The sequence below is a fragment of the Cervus elaphus genome, chromosome 30 (genome assembly GCF_910594005.1).
Source record: "Cervus elaphus chromosome 30, mCerEla1.1, whole genome shotgun sequence".
Lineage (NCBI taxonomy): Eukaryota > Metazoa > Chordata > Mammalia > Artiodactyla > Cervidae > Cervus > Cervus elaphus.
In genome coordinates, this window is record NC_057844.1 from 68,337,361 (window position 1) to 68,354,359 (window position 16,999).

Sequence of the window (16,999 nt, forward strand, 5' to 3'; positions counted from 1 at the left end):
TGTGTTTGTTAGCCATCTGTATGTCCTCTTTGGAGAAATGTCTGTTGAGTTCTTTGGCCCATTTTTTGATTGGGTCATTTATTTTTCTGGAATTGAGCTGCAGGAGTTGCTTGTATATTTTTGAGATTAATCCTTTGTCTGTTTCTTCATTTGCTATTATTTTCTCCCAATCTGACGGCTGTCTTTTCACCTTACTTATAGTTTCCTTTGTAGTGCAAAAGCTTTTAAGTTTCATTAGGTCCCATTTGTTTAGTTTTGCTTTTATTTCCAATATTCTGGGAGGTGGGTCATAGAGGATCCTGCTGTGATTTATGTCGGAGAGTGTTTTGCCTATGTTCTCCTCTAGGAGTTTTATAGTTTCTGGTCTTACATTTAGATCTTTAATCCATTTTGAGTTTATTTTTGTGTATGGTGTTAGAAAGTGTTCTAGTTTCATTCTTTTACAAGTGGTTGACCAGTTTTCCCAGCACCACTTGTTAAAGAGGTTGTCTTTTTTCCATTGTATATCCTTGCCTCCTTTGTCAAAGATAAGGTGTCCATAGGTTGATGGATTTATCTCTGGGCTTTCTATTCTGTTCCATTGATCTATATTTCTGTCTTTGTGCCAGTACCATACTGTCTTGATGACTGTGGCTTTGTAGTAGAGTCTGAAGTCAGGCAGGTTGATTCCTCCAGTTCCATTCTTCTTTCTCAAGATTATTTTGGCTATTCGAGGTTTTTTGTATTTCCATACAAATTGTGAAATTGTTTGGTCTAGTTCTGTGAAAAATACCGTTGGTAGCTTGATAGGGATTGCATTGAATCTATAGATTGCTTTGGGTAGAATAGCCATTTTGACAATATTGATTCTTCCAATCCATGAACACGGTATGTTTCTCCATCTGTTTGTGTCCTCTTTGATTTCTTTCATCAGTGTTTTATAGTTTTCTATGTATAGGTCCTTTGTTTCTCTAGGTAGATATACTCCTAAGTATTTTATTCTTTTTGTTGCAATGGTGAATGGTATTGTTTCCTTAATTTCTCTTTCTGTTTTTTCATTGTTAGTATATAGGAATGCAAGGGATTTCTGTGTGTTAATTTTATATCCTGCAACTTTACTATATTCATTGATTAGCTCTAGTAATTTTCTGGTAGAGTCTTTAGGGTTTTCTATATAGAGGATCATGTCATCTGCAAACAGTGAGAGTTTTACTTCTTCTTTTCCTATCTGGATTCCTTTTACTTCTTTTTCTGCTCTGATTGCTGTGGCCAGAACTTCCAACACTATGTTGAATAGTAGTGGTGAGAGTGGGCACCCTTGTCTTGTTCCTGATTTCAGGGGAAATGCTTTCAATTTTTCACCATTGAGGGTGATGCTTGCTGTGGGTTTTTCATATATAGCTTTTATTATGTTGAGGTATGTTCCTTCTATTCCTGCTTTTTGGAGAGTTTTAATCATAAATGAGTGTTGAATTTTGTCAAAGGCTTTCTCTGCATCTATTGAGATAATCATATGGTTTTTATCTTTCAATTTGTTAATGTGGTGTATTACATTGATTGATTTGCGGATATTAAAGAATCCTTGCATTCCTGGGATAAAGCCCACTTGGTCATGGTGTATGATTTTTTTAATATGTTGTTGGATTCTGTTTGCTAGAATTTTGTTAAGGATTTTTGCATCTATGTTCATCAGTGATATTGGCCTGTAGTTTTCTTTTTTTGGTGGCATCTTTGTCTGGTTTTGGAATTAGGGTGATGGTGGCCTCATAGAATGAGTTTGGAAGCTTACCTTCATCTGCAATTTTCTGGAAGAGTTTGAGTAAGATAAGTGTTAGCTCTTCTCTAAATTTTTGGTAGAATTCAGCTGTGAAGCCATCTGGTCCTGGGCTTTTGTTTGCTGGAAGATTTTTGATGACAGTTTCGATTTCCTTGCTTGTGATGGGTCTGTTAAGATCTTCTATTTCTTCCTGGTTCAGTTTTGGAAAGTTATACTTTTCTAAGAATATGTCCATTTCATCCAAGTTGTCCATTTTATTGGCATAGAGCTGCTGGTAGTAGTCTCTTATGATCCTTTGTATTTCAGTGTTGTGTGTTGTGATCTCTCCATTTTCATTTCTAATTTTGTTAATTAGGTTTTTCTCCCTTTGTTTCTTAATGAGTCTTGCTAATGGTTTGTCAATTTTGTTTATTTTTTCAAAAAACCAGCTTTTAGCTTTGTTGATTTTTGCTATGGTCTCTTTAGTTTCTTTTGCATTTATTTCTGCCCTGATATTTAAGATTTCTTTCCTGCTGCTAACTCTGGGGTTCTTCATTTCTTCCTTCTCTAATTGCTTTAGGTGTAGAGTTAGGTTATTTATTTGGTTTTTTTCTTGTTTCTTGATGTAAGCCTGTAATGCTATGAACCTTCCCCTTAGCACTGCTTTTACAGTGTCCCATAGGTTTTGGGTTGCTGTGTTTTCATTTTCATTCATTTCTATACATATTTTGATTTCTTTTTTGATTTCTTCTATGATTTGTTGGTTATTCAGAAGTGTGTTATTTAGCCTCCATATGTTTGAAGTTTTAACAATTTTTTTCCTGTAATTGAGATCTAATCTTACTGCACTGTGGTCAGAAAAGATGACTGGAATGATTTCAATTTTTTTGAATTTTCCAAGACTAGATTTATGGCCCAGGATGTGATCTATTCTGGAGAATGTTCCGTGTGCACTTGAGAAAAAGGTGAAGTTGATTGTTTTGGGGTGAAATGTCCTATAGATATCAATTAGGTCTAGCTGGTCCATTGTGTCATTTAAGGTTTGTGTTTCCTTGTTAATTTTCTGTTTAGTTGATCTATCCATAGTTGTGAGTGGGGTATTAAAGTCTCCCACTATTATTGTGTTACTATTAATTTCCTCTTTCATACTCATTAGCGTTTGCCGTACATATTGCTGTGCTCCTATGTTGGGTGCATATAAATTTATAATTGTTATATCTTCTTCTTGGATTGATCCTTTGATCATTATGTAGTGTCCTTCTTTGTCTCTTTTCACATCCTTTATTTGAAAGTCTATTTTATCTGATATGAGTATTGCGACTCATGCTTTCTTTTGGTCTCCGTTTGCGTGAAATATTTTTTTCGAGCCCTTCACTTTCAGTCTGTATGTGTCTCTTGCTTTGAGGTGGGTCTCTTGTAGACAGCATATATAGGGGTCTTGCTTTTGTATCCATTCAGCCAATCTTTGTCTTTTGGTTGGGGCATTCAACCTATTTACATTTAGGGTAATTATTGATAGTTGTGGTCCCGTTGCCATTTACTTTGTTGTTTTGGGTTCACGTTTATACAACCTTTCTGCATTTCCTGTCTAGAGAAGATCCTTTAGCATTTGTTGAAGAGCTGGTTTGGTGGTGCTGAATTCTCTCAGCTTTTGCTTATCTGTAAAGCTTTTGAATTCTCCTTCATATCTGAATGAGATCCTTGCTGGATACAGTAATCTAGGTTGTAGGTTATTCTCTTTCATTACTTTCAGTACGTCCTGCCATTCCCTTCTGGCCTGGAGGGTTTCTATTGAAAGATCAGCTGTTATCCTTATGGGAATCCCTTTGTGTGTTATTTGTTGTTTTTCCCTTGCTGCTTTTAATATTTGTTCTTTGTGTTTGATCTTTGTTAATTTGATTAATATGTGTCTTGGGGTGTTTCGCCTTGGGTTTATCCTGTTTGGAACTCTCTGGGTTTCTTGGATTTGGGTGGCTATTTCCTTCCCCATTTTAGGGAAGTTTTCAGCTATTATCTCCTCGAGTATTTTCTCATGGCCTTTCTTTTTGTCTTCTTCTTCTGGAACTCCTATGATTCGAATGTTGGGGTGTTTCACAGTGTTCCAGATGTCCCTGAGGTTGTCCTCATTTCTTTTGATCCTTTTTTCTTTTTTCCTCTCTGCTTCATTTATTTCCACCATTTTATCTTCTACCTCACTTATCCTATCTTCTGCCTCCGTTATTCTACTCTTGGTTCCCTCCAAAGTGTTTTTGATCTCATTCATTGCATTATTCATTTTTAATTGACTCTTTTTTATTTCTTCTAGGTCCTTGTTAAACATTTCTTGCATCTTCTCAATCCTTGTCTCCAGGCTATTTATCTGTAACTCCATTTTGTTTTCAAGATTTTGGATCATTTTTATTATCATTATTCTAAATTCTTTTTCAGGTAGATTCCCTATCTCCTCCCCTTTTGTTTGACTTGGTGGGCATTTTTCATGTTCCTTTACCTGTTGGGTATTTCTTTGCCTTTTCATCTTGTTTAGATTGCTGTATCTGGAGTGGGCTTTCTGTATTCTGGAGGTCTGTGGTTCCTTTTTATTGTGGAGGATTAACCCAGTGGGTGGGGTTAGACGATTGGCTTGTCAAGATTTCCTGGTTAGGGGAGCTTGCATCAGTGTTCTGGTGCGTGGAACTTGATTTCTTCTCTTTGGAGAGCAATGGAGTGCCCAGTAATGAGTTTTGAGATGGGTCTATGTGTTAGGTGTGTCCTTGGGCAGCCTGTATGTTGATGTTCAGGGCTATGTTCCTGCGTTGCTGGAGAATTTGCATGGTATGTCTTGCTCTGGAACTTATTGGCTCTTGGGTGGTGGTTGGTTTCAGTGTAGGTATGGAGGCTTTTGGACGGTCACTTATTACTTAAAGTTCCATTTAGTCAGGAGTTCTCTGGTGTTCTCAGGTTTTGGGCTTAAGTCTCCTGCCTCTGGATTTCAGTTTTATTCTTCCTGTAGTCTCAGGACTTCTCCAACTATACAGCCCTGATAAGAAAACTTCTAGGTTAATGGCTAAAAGATTCTCCCCCGTTAGGGACACCCAGAGAGGTTCACTGAGTTATGTGAAGAAGAGGAGAGGGAGGAGGGAGATAGAGATGAACAGGAGGAGAAAAAGGGGGACTCAAGAGGAGAGAGACAGATCTACGCAGCTGTCTGTTCCCAGAGTGTTCTCCGTAGCCCAGTCACCTACAAGGATTCACAGAATTGGATTGGGAAGAGAAGGGGAAAGGAGGAAATAGAGGTGTTCTGAGGTAGAAAACAGAGAGTCAAGATTGGGAGAGAATAATCTTCGGTTTAAAAATAGGGCTTCTCTTCTTTTTTTTTTTTTTTTGTAAGGTTATAGTGTATTGAAAATGAAAATTAAGGAGTAGTAGAGAAGTACTAGAGGACTTTAAAAGGAATAAGAGAAAAAGAAAAATAGAAAATAGAAGAGAAAAAGGAAAGAAAAAAAAGAAAAAAAAAAAAAAAAGAAAAAAAAAATTTTTTTTTTTCCCCCCTAATTAAAAAATCGTAAAAGTTTGTGGAAATGAAAGTTAAGGAGCAATGGGGGAGTAATAGGTGATTTTAAAGGAAAACAAAAGAGAAGAAAGAAAAAAGAAAAAAAAGAAAAAAATTAAAAAAATAAAAAAAATAAAAAATAAAAAAAAAAAGAGAGAAAAAAGTAAAATTATATCTAGGAGTTTCTCTGGAGCTGTTGCGGTCAGTGTGGGTTCGGCTCAGTTTCAGATAGCTCCTCGTTCCAGCTTACACTTCTCCATATCTACAGGCCCCTCCGGTGTAGTCAGTGTTTCCTAGAGGGATTTTAATCTGTTGCACCAGTCCCTTCTGAAGCGGTTCCCTTTGTTTATTTGGCTTCTGTTTGCCGGTCTCTTCAGAGCCTCATTTCCGCCCTGACACAGGCGGGCGGAGGTGGACTCTTATTCAGGTAGCTAGTTCCGTCGCTCTGCGGGGAGGGTCTGGCGCTGCGGGGCAGGTCTGGCGCTGCGGGGCAGGGAGAGGCTTGTGCTGCAGGGAGAGGCTGGCGCTGTGGGGACAGGCTTGCGCCGCGGGGATGGGCTGGGGCTGCCGGGAGGGGCTGACGCTGCTTTCTCCGTCTGTGCTGCTCAGGCTCCCGGCTGTTCTATATGGAGCGCGCCCCGCGCTGCGCGAGGTTCCAGCCCTCAGGTGTTCCACAAAAGCGCGGAAGGAAAAGCTGCGCCCACTCTCTGTGCCTTCCCCGTCAGAGCGGTCCAGGCAGCCAGGGGCTCGGTGGGCGCACTCTCCCCAGGTGTGGCGCGCCCCCTCCCTTCCGCGGACCCAGTCTCAGTTTCCGCTGGCGCCAGTCGCGTGCGTGCGCCTTCTGCCCTCCGCGTCCCCAGCCCCAGTCCCCGCCCGCGCCGGTCGGGTGCCTGCGCCCTGTGTCTCGCCGCGACCTTCCCCTCCCCCCTGCCTCCTGCCTCCGGCGGGGCTGGGCCGGTCCGCAGCCTGCGAGCTCCTCTCTGGACCCTCTCGGTCTCTTTGTTCTGCGAACGGCCGGCAGTGTGTTCAGGCCGGTTAATTTACTCTCTCTCTTTTGGTCTCCCACAGTTCAAGTTGGCAACTCACAGAAGCTCCCTCCGATTGTCCTCAGGGCACTCAGGCCCGGACCCTACAAGCAATGCCGCCTAAGAGTTGCCGGGACGGATCTCCGTCCTTAGCTCTTTTGTCTCACTTTTTATCTTTTATATTTTGTCCTACCTCCTTTCGAAGACAATGGGCTGCTTTTCTGGGCGCCTGATGACCTCAGCTAGTGATCCGAAGTTGTTTTGCGAAGTTTGCTCCGCGTTCAGTTATTCTTTTGATGAATTTGTAGGAGAGAAAGTGGTCTCCCCGTCCTACTCCTCCGCCATCTTGGCTCCTCCCCGAGAAACTAAGTCTTAATGAAGCCTCTGGTGGGTTGGGAGGCAGGAGATAGACATGAGCTCTATCTGGCTCCACTGGACAGCCAGGTGGACAGGTTGGGGATGGTCTTATGGACACAAGTCTCATTCATGAAATGATGGAAATTGATCTCAATCTCTAATCTTTAAAGCATATTTGGGGGTATCTCCAAATCTCCACGGGGCAGGGGTCTCACACTGTTCTCACACAGAGTGGGGGACTCAGCTGATGATTTTTGTTGAGTCAGCGGTCCCCTGAGTCTGAATAACCATGAGGGAACATACCCAGGACCCATGAGCTATCTAGTGCTGCCCCCTTCTGCTTGTGACAGAGCAGTGCCTGATCCTGAAGCCTGAACAAAGAGGGAACTCAGTGTGTGGCCCTGATCGACTTTGAGATTTGCAGACAGGAATCTGATGTTTGTATTTTGTAGTCTTAAACAAATGAAAAGTAGTAAACTAGGAACCCTAAGTGTCAGGCAAGAAGAAAGGAGTGGATAAGCTTAAAAATGTTTCTTATGTATTAAAATTTAGTTTCTTCTTGATCAGTTCAGTTCAGTTCCCTTCAGTGGCTCAGTCGTGTCTGAGTCTTTGTGACCCCATGGACTGCAGCATGCCAGGCCTCCCTGTCTATCACCAACTCCCAGAGCTTGCACAAACTCATGTCCATCGAGCCGGTGATGCCATCCAACCATCTCATTCTCTGTCTTCCCCTTCTCCTCCTGCCTTCCTTTTTTCCCAGCATCAGGGACTTTTCCAATGAGTCAGCTCTTTGCATCAGGAGGTCAAAGTATTGGAGCTTCAGCTTTAGCATCAGTCCTTCCAATGAGTATTCAGGACTGATTTCCTTAGTCTGGTTGGATCTCCTTGCAGTCCAAGGGACTCTCAAGAGTCTTCTCCAACACCACAGTTCAAAAGCATCAATTCTTTGGTGCTCAGCTTTCTTTATAGTTGAACTCTCACATCCATACATGACTACTGGAGAAACCATAGCTTTGACCAAATGCATCTTTGTCAACAAAGTAACATCTCTGCTTTTTAATATGCTGTCTAGGTTTTTCATAGCTTTTCTTCCAAGGAGTAAACTCTATTCTTGATACTGTTTGTACACCTATAAAATCTGGTATAAAAAAAATCTGGTATAATTTGATGATTACAAGTAATTGTTGTTTTAGAAAGTGACTGTTCCATAATCAGTTCAGTTATTTCCAGAGGAATTTTTCACTTAGAAGATTTTCCAAACTTTTAATCTAGATCCTGTTCCTTTAGCCTTTCAGGCATTTTGCTAATCACATGTGATCACTCCCTTAAGAAAAAGAAAAAACTAGCAGTTATTGAGAAGTTTTTTTAATACTTAGTATATGTAAATGTATATATATATATATATATATATATACACACACACACACACACACACACACCCTTAAATCTCTTTACCTTAGAATTTACAGATTACTCAGAAATACAACTTGTGAGTGGCATGATGAGTACTCTGTCATTTGCTCTTGTGTTGGATTGTGCATGCAACAGCACATCTGTTTTTTTTGTGTGTGTGTGTGTGTCTTGTTTTGTTTTGTTTTAACAGAAGTGCTTTGTTATCCCTGTTTAGCCAGGGCAGGTAATGCATGTAATAGGTGTAAAATTTAGGGCTATCACTGTAACCCATGATGTCATACTTTACACTTATTCCCTTTTTTGTTTTTGTTGGTTTTGGTGTTAAGTTAGAGCTCTAGTGAGATTAGAGCCTTGACTGCCTTTTACAGGAGATTTTTTATGGTTGGCTAAAAAGTTTCTTTGTTTTTTAAGTAAAAATAAAAGACACAGTTTTAATTTTCACCAGGAACTTTTCAATTTTTCTCAATTTTGGGTTAAATTTTTTTATCTTTTTGAGAAAAGAACTGTTTCAGATACCTTTTACAGTTTTACAGGGAATTCAATTTTTCCCATTAAGAGAATTTTGTAAAGACTGAAAGAAATGGAAGTCCAAAAGTACAATGTCTGGTGAAAACGGGGGATCAGTAAGAACTTCCCAGCCAATCTGTAACAGTTTTTTGCCTGGTCATCAAAAAAACATGCGGTCTTGTGTTACCGTGATGGAAGATTATGCATTTTCTATTGACTAATTCTGGATGCTTTTCATAGAGAGCTGCTTTCGGTTGGTCTAATGGGAGCAGTATTTGTTAAAATTAATCATTTGGTTTTCCTGAAGGAGCTCATAATAGAGGATTCCATTGCAATTCCACCATATACACAACATCACCTTCTTTGGATGAGGACTGGCTTTTGGTGTGGTTGGTGGTGGTGCATTTCACTTGCTTGCAATGTATTCTTTTCCACAATATTGTTCAGTATCCATTTTTCATCACCTGTCACAACTTGTTTTAAAAATGGAATGTTTCTGTTATGTTTAAGTGGAGAAAGGCTTGCAGAAATATGGTCAAGAAGGGTTTTTTTGCTTAACTTCTGTGAAACTCAAATATCAAGGTGATTAACATAACCAAGCTGGTGCAAACAATTTCCATTCAATAATTTGAATGAAATATTTGAATATTTTGAGTACGTCAGCTGTCTCCTGCATGGTATAGCATTGTTTGTTCTTAATGTTTGGATGTGACCTCTATCAACTTCAACTGGCATACCTAACAGTAGAGCATCGTCCAACAAGAAATATCCAGCACAAAACTTTGCAAGCCAATTTTGACACATTTGATCAATCACAGCACATTCTCCATACACTGCACAAATCTTTCTCTGCATTTAAGTTGCATTTTTACCTCTCTTGAAATAGTAAAGCAATAAAAAAAAAAGAGAGATAGTAAAGCATAATGTGCCAAAATGTTGCTTTTTTATTTTGATATTAAAATGGCTATGCAAAAATTCACAAATTTTAAAAAGTTTTTTAAAATGCATGCTGATATGACAACTGTCATAATACAGTCTTAACAACATCGTTTTGAATAAAGTTAAAGACAACTTAGTGCTACTAGAGCCATCTTACGGAAAAAAACTGAACAGACTTTTTTGCCAACCCGTATTGAGAATGACTTCTTTGTATAAAGTGCTCCTTTGCTTGCTGAGCATTACTGAGATTCTTTCTTTATCAAGTGAAAATGGAGAGATTAGTGGAGATTCAAATTATTTAAAGAGCCAGGTCTGCCATATACCTATGTAGCTCCCTTGTGGAGATTAATGAGACATAGTCAATTAAAGCCAAGGGTCAGAGTGAAAACTTATAAATGATTAAAAAACTTCACATACTGAATATAAAGTATATTATTTTAGTAAGTTAATATGCATCATGAAGTTTTTACTTCATGCAGGTGCCTTGTCATTTCACCTACTTAAAATCTGTGGGTGTCTAAAGGCAACTAAAGCTGCTTGAAACTCCCAAAGAGATATGATTGGATGAAAAGGCCTCTAGGACAGGATGTCTTAAAATAGGCAGGAGAAAAATGTGGGTTAATTTGCATATCAATGAATATTATATTATTTTCTTCATTTTCTGTAGCATTTGGCTTTACTTTATTGAAATGGGTATGTTTTCATAAAATTTAATTTGCAGGAATTAAGAACCCCAACCCTACAAGGCCTTTCCTTTACTGTCAGACCTGGTGAACTGTTAACTGTGGTCGGACCTGTGGGTGCAGGAAAGGTAAGTTGTGGTGCCTCTTGGCAGCTTGATGCAACACTACAGTCCCTATTAAATTCTCAGAATTGAGCCCAAAGCTGTGTGTACAATGTTTGTTTGTTTGTTTTTTAAACAGGATAGTTTATTGAAATTGAATAATAGTAAAATAATTTCAGTGAAATCCACTTCTGCATTGCTTCAATTTTGGTCCCACACATCCATCCTGATTCTCAGAAAGTTTTACATGTACACAGTGTATTGATTCCTTATAATTTATAATGTCATATAAGAGATATTTGGTAAGGATTGTGATGATTGCCACGAAACTTGCTGAGAAGAGTATGGAGAGGCCTGGCATAGTTTTCTCATGGGCACAGTATTATGCCCGATGTCCGAATCCCCGAGCGGGAAGAGAGAAGGCTTCCAAGACAATGCAACTCGCAAAAAGGGAAGTTTATTGCTGACTCAAGTCAGGGCTCCTGCCGCATCCAACGCAGTGGTGCGGGGTTGGAGAGCCCCGAGCCCGAACTGTTATACAAATTTATAGTGTGAGCCTAAGCAGTTGGTAGCTGGCTTAAGCAGATTGGTTACATGTTTGCAAAGCAATTTTATTGGTCCAAATTTTCACAGGCTTTTGTTCAAACTTAGGCGTTTGCAGGCTTTTCAGCTCTCCCCTGATAGATTCCATTTTTCTTACTGGGCCCTTATTGATTGGCTGGCTCCAGGCAGCCTGATGGGGGTAGGGAATCTTACCATTTCAGGGGAAACCGAAACTTAGGTCCAGGCTGCCTGTCGTGGTGTTAGCCCTGGCAGCCTCACATTCTCCCCTGTCTTTGTTTCTATGGAAGGCCCAATCATGGGTCTTTTATATCATCTGTGGGGACAGTCGAATATTGAGATCTGAGTAACATTAGGTGGATGGACAGGCAGTGTGTTTTCCCTAACAACTCCCCCTTGAGAGACTTCATACTCAAGATGCTTTTTGGGAATTGGGGTGGAGGTCTCTTTCTTCTGTAACTTTTTCCTGCTGTGCCTGGGCGTAGGCCTGCCTAGCAGAGCAGAAGTCTCTCTATACCTGACCTAAGTTGGGGTGTTTTATATCTGAAACCAGCTTTTACTCTTGTAATAACAGCAACTTAGTTTGAAACTGTTGGCGCCTCTCAGAGATAAAATAGACAGGGGCCAAACAGGAGACGTAACAGGATGGTCATCGCTGGTCCCCAGAAACAGGAGGCAACATTTGGGGTGATTGGCTGGTGGTCAAGCAACAGAGCTGTGTTCTAGGAATCTTGTGTTTAGTCTGAAGTTACCATCTTCCACCTGGGTGGAGGCTCTAGTTCTGTAGAAGAACTCAAAAGACATTGTTATGCATATTTCTTTGAGTAGGAACCAGGACCCGTCTCAAGGCTGTAGCACCATTTTATTGTTTCCCCTCTGTTTCTGTATTTCCTCTCTTCCCTGATTAGCAATTGTTTGAATCTACCCTTTGGAACTCAGGGAAGGTCAAGGAGGCTGAATAAAGCCTATATCCTACAGTACAGCAGATCTGTACTCCAGAGTGACCACCCCACAGAGTCCTGCTCAGTTTTAATTTAGGGAACAGGGCAACTATGACTGTGATAATTTCTTGTCAAAATGGGGCATAGGACTGCCTCAGCTTGGAGAAGAGACACTGAATTGGAAGTATTTCTGAGTTCCAAGTCTTAGATTTGAGTCTTGTATGATTAAAATCTCAATCTCCTGGTCTGCCATTTTGTTGTAACATACCCAGTTAGTAGTAGCTGGAGGAGGGATAACTGGAGTTTTAATAGACAAAATAAATCTCTTTCTTTTAGAAGAATAGGCCTGAAACCCAGTCTGGACCTGGCACTTCAGGGAGACTTGTAGCCAGGTGGCCAGTTGCCTAGTTTTATAAAAAGTAAGGTAGAAGTTACTAGCTTCCAGCAGACATTGTTTTGAGAATGGTGGCATCTAAGCCTGACACGACTCAGAAAACTCAAGTGTTTAGCAATACAATGTCTAATCTGAAATTACACCCATAGTAACACCTGGTTATTTCTCAGGATGTCTGAACCATAGCTGAGTACTCTATTTTGACTTTTAATTGTAAAATTTTTCTTTAATAGCCAAAGCAGATGGCACCATTAATGATGTCAGTGTTTTTCTAGGTATGAGAAGATGCAAGAATTGGGACTCATAAAATCTCCTGAAAAGATCTAACTATCTGAAGGTCTGTTCTGCCAGTTTTTCCCAGAGCACGGAATGCCTCATTCTTGATCTTTACCCTGAACTCCTTTCAGGGCCGTTGAAAGTCAGCAGTTGCAGTGGCCATGATATAATCGCTGTAGATGTAGATGGCAAGTGTCAATCTTCAGTTGGCAGAGCCCCTTTTTGCTCATAAACTTGACCACGACTTTGAGGGGGACATTTCAGAACCATTTTATCCCATGGTGCTGAGAATGTCCATTCTCAGGTTTGGCAAAGATTTTTTTGACCGGCCACTCAATGTGCTGTTAACTGGACTAGGCCATAAAACAGTATCCAAAATTCTCTGGACCACCTGTCTTACTAGCCTCTTGGTCCAGGAAAACATTTCCTCTTGTTGCTTTTTCTCATATCTAGAGTTACACTGTCATCATCATCGATCTCATCCCTATGATATAGTTCCCTAACTATATATTATTTTATCAGAGGCCTCAGTCACACATTTGGCACTGTAAGAAATAGCAATTTTGTAAAACAGGTGAAATACAAAGAACATAGCCAGCAGTACTAGTAAAGTTACAAGTAAGACTTAAGAGCTTCTATTAGATGTAGCCCAGTATATCCCAGGTCGTCTGACTTAGTCTACTCTGTACGAATCTTTATCTTTTAGGGAAATTATACATTGGTACCACCATCTATAAGGCACACAGTCCAGTCTTCTAGTGTTACTAGACTGATAATCTTTAGTATGATTTAATTGTTTTTAACACAGAGGAGACTTTAAACCTAAATTACCATAGCCTGGTGTTGTCTATATAAATCTATCTCATAATTGTGGGAGATTTCTTTTTTTTTTTTTTTTTGGCTAAAACTTTTCTTGTTTTTCTGATTGAGCTTGAGGAGTAGAAAAAGGCTCAAATTTATGGCCAGAGTCAGAGTAGGCATTATTAATTGGCCCAGTGAGGGGATCCCTTCTGGTAGTATCACAGTGACCTGAATATGACTATAATTTTTTTTTTAAGTAAATTTCCTCAGGGCCAACCAGTTAGAGTCTTGTAGTAGAGAAATTTACCAAGGTAACCCAGAACTAGATACAGGTAATTGGCCACAGACCCAAAAATTGGATTGATTTCTAAAACTGGCATAGAATCAGGCCTATGACAGAAAAGCATTTGATTTATATGCAAAGGTCTAGGAAGTCAAGAAAACATTATAAATGATCATACGAAGCAGATCCAGCATCTTGGGCAAGCTGTCTACCTTTGATGTTGTCTTTTCATCTTGGTGTAGTGTAGTTTTTCCTGTTTGAGCATCATTTTAAGGTGAGATCAGGTCAGCTGTCTTCTCTATAGACCAATCCAGTGTAGGGGCCTTTGGAAGTGGGAATTCATCTAAGAGTTAATTTCTCTTCAGTTTCATTGTGCATGAGCTAGTTAAGAGTACCTGATAAAAAGTCCTTCTATCCAGGTTGGAGACAGTCTCTTAAATTATGTCTTTTTCTAGTCCTGGTTGCAGGTCATGAGGCATCTGATCTTTATCTAAAGATAGATTACTGAGATAAGCTTCAGAAACAAACTTTCACATTAATATCACATAACAGCAAAGAACTATCTGAGAAATGAGTCTTACTACATGCAGACCTCTATTAACAAACTGGGATTTAACATTTTTTTGAAATATCTTTTTCTCCCTAAAGTTACCCTCATTTTTATCAAATACAACCAAATTAAGGCTAGTTTGCTTGCAAAATAGGTCTGTTTTCACTAATTTTGGTCTGATGATTTATATAACCATAATTGATCATAGACTTTTTATTTTGCTGAAACACTTATAGGATCTCAGACTGAACTTTTAATATAAAACAGGGCTGGGAAACTCACACCAAAGGCTTATCACAGATTTTGCCTAACAAATCTAGGTGAACTCTTTTTTTTTTAAGGTCTCAAAAATTCCTTGAGATTTTTGTACCTGTTAGTGAGATAAACTTTTTAGCTCATTTGATAAACTTACTGGAAACTTAAGAGTTTCAAATTTCTGGAGGAGTCAGATAGAGGGAAAATATAATTGTTTTGTTTATAATGTGTAATTTTACCAAATTATTTTTATAATTAGTTTGAGAGGAAGGAAACACATGATTTAAACCTGTAATTTCTCAGATAGAAACCATAAAAGTTATAAGCATATCCGCTGGTTCATTCAGTCCTTTGTTAACTTTTGTGAAGTCATCAGGTTTTTCATTAGAATACCAAGACATATCAAAATGTTAAGAACTCTATATAATTGCTAAGATATCTGTATTAGTAATTTTTTATACATTATAACATGAGCGGATTTATTATTCATTTGATAATCTTTTTCATGTAATTTAACCAACAAAATAAACAGTTTAATATCTCTCTTTGGGATGTTTCAGGGGCCCTCTGAAACACCCCAAAGTTAGCTAGATGTCAAAGGAACTTCAAAAGAATTCGATTTAGGAAGTTTTATCAAAAAGATCAATTAAAAGCTTTAGAACATTTGGTCAGATTTAGTCAATGTTGATGGGTGTATCATTTAGACTGTTGATATGTCACAATGGGCTCAAATACCAAGGCTCAAGGTCTAGTGAAAGTCAGCTCCGCCATCTTGGACCTAATTGGCTCTAACCAGTTTTTTTATGACCGTGTCATTTTTAACAAAATCTATTTATCTAACTAATTGTAATCCAATTTTAGAAAATCTTGATCATGCATAACTCTTTTTAGTATTTTTTTACACTTTTTTACTGAAAGCACACTTCTTGCTTCCCTTTAGCAACCAAGAGCTAACTTTTATATTAGCATTTTATAGATTGGTGAGCATAAATACCAGTGATAATTTCTAAAACCCTTGCTTTCTTAAAACATTTTAGGATGGCATCAAACATTATTCATAGTCTCAAATCTCTTTAGTTTTCCTGTAAAAGGAAATCAGTGTTTAGTAGTAAATGTTTTAAAATCTTATTTCATTTTGAAATGACCTAATTATTTAATAGACTTTTAATACTTAGTTTAGCACAACCCTTAGAAATTCAAGTTACACCAATCTGGAGAGACTATTTTAAACAGATATTCTTAAAGAATAATTATTCTTAATAGAGTTTATATACAAACTGATACCTCATTTACATTTTTTAGAAGTTTTTTTACTTGAGGTAATTTCTTTGTTGACAAACTTGTAACAGGTATAATATTTAACTTATATTAAACCTAGGTACAATGGAAATATTTCACTTGATGTTAATTACTCTAAGACATGTCTATATTAGATAGGTCAACAAACAAACATTAATATCAGGTATTTAATACTGAATATTTTCCAGTTCACCTAAACCTGGAATTTATTGTTTAATTTAGAATTGTTTGATTTGTAAGCACTTACCTTTTTTTAAGCCAATTAAATAGAACTCATTTACAAATTAACCTAAAAAATATTTTCCAGAGACAAAGACATACCAAAACATATTTAGACAGACACAGTGCAAGATCTAGCTTTATTTTCTAAGTTTGGTCATTAATTAGATATTACAATATAAAATTTAAATAAATAACAATTTTAAAGGCTTTTTTTTTCCTCCATCTCATGAGTTAAAGATGGTCTAGATGAGTGTTTTTGAGAGCCCTGGTCTCAAGGCACAGGGAAAGAAAATCAAGTTCTAACAAAATGGCGGCAGGTCTAAATGGTGGCCAGACAAAGCAAAATAGCCGTCACAAATCACAACACAGAACAGAGTTAAAACACACATATAAACCTGGCAGTCCTCATCAGACACTCCTTTAAATACAAGAATACAGTCTCTCAGAAAACCTTTTATAGAGACACAAAACTTCAGATGTCTTCAAAGATTTCAAAAGGAGGAAAGGAAGCCAGGTTGAAAGAAGAAGGAGGAGGAGGCAGGAAAGGGGGGCAAAAGGGGTGGACTTATAGACGTCTCTTGCCACCTACAGACACCCAGGCATTATGGGACTTTTCCCTGGGCTTCCAGAAAAGGGAGACCAGAGACAATGCCAGCACACACACAAACACGGAGAGCCGAAGACAAACACACGGTCAGACAAACGTTGGCCGACAAGAACCCCAACCCTACAAGGCCTTTCCTTTACTGTCAGACCTGGTGAACTGTTAGCTGTGGTTGGACCTGTGGGAGCAGGAAAGGTAAGTTGTGGTGCCTTTTGGCAGCTTGATGCAACACCACAGTCCCTATTAAATTCTCAGAGTTGATCCCAAAGCTGTTTTTTGTTTTTTTTTTTAAACAGGATAGTTTATTAAAATTGAATAATAGTAAAATAATTGCAGTGAAGTCCACCTCTGCTTTGCCTCAGTTCTGGTCCCACACATCCATCCTGATTCTCAGAAAGTTTTACATGTACACAGTGCATTGATTCCTTATAATTTATAATGTCATATAAGAGATATTTGGTAAGGATTGCGGTGATTGCCATGAAACTTGCTGAGAAGGGCATGGAGAGGCCTGGCATAGTTTT

The 16,999-nt window shown here is 38.7% G+C and overlaps 1 protein-coding gene across 1 annotated transcript in view; it reads left to right on the forward strand.

Moving 5' to 3' along the window:
- The window catches only part of LOC122687097 (ATP-binding cassette sub-family C member 4-like), a 330,146-nt gene that overhangs the window by 156,003 nt on the left and 157,144 nt on the right, over positions 1-16,999 (forward strand). The window contains exon 10 of the mRNA XM_043892537.1: positions 10,227-10,316. Within this exon, the coding sequence (XP_043748472.1) occupies positions 10,227-10,316 (90 nt within the window). The remainder of the gene's footprint in view (positions 1-10,226; positions 10,317-16,999) is intronic.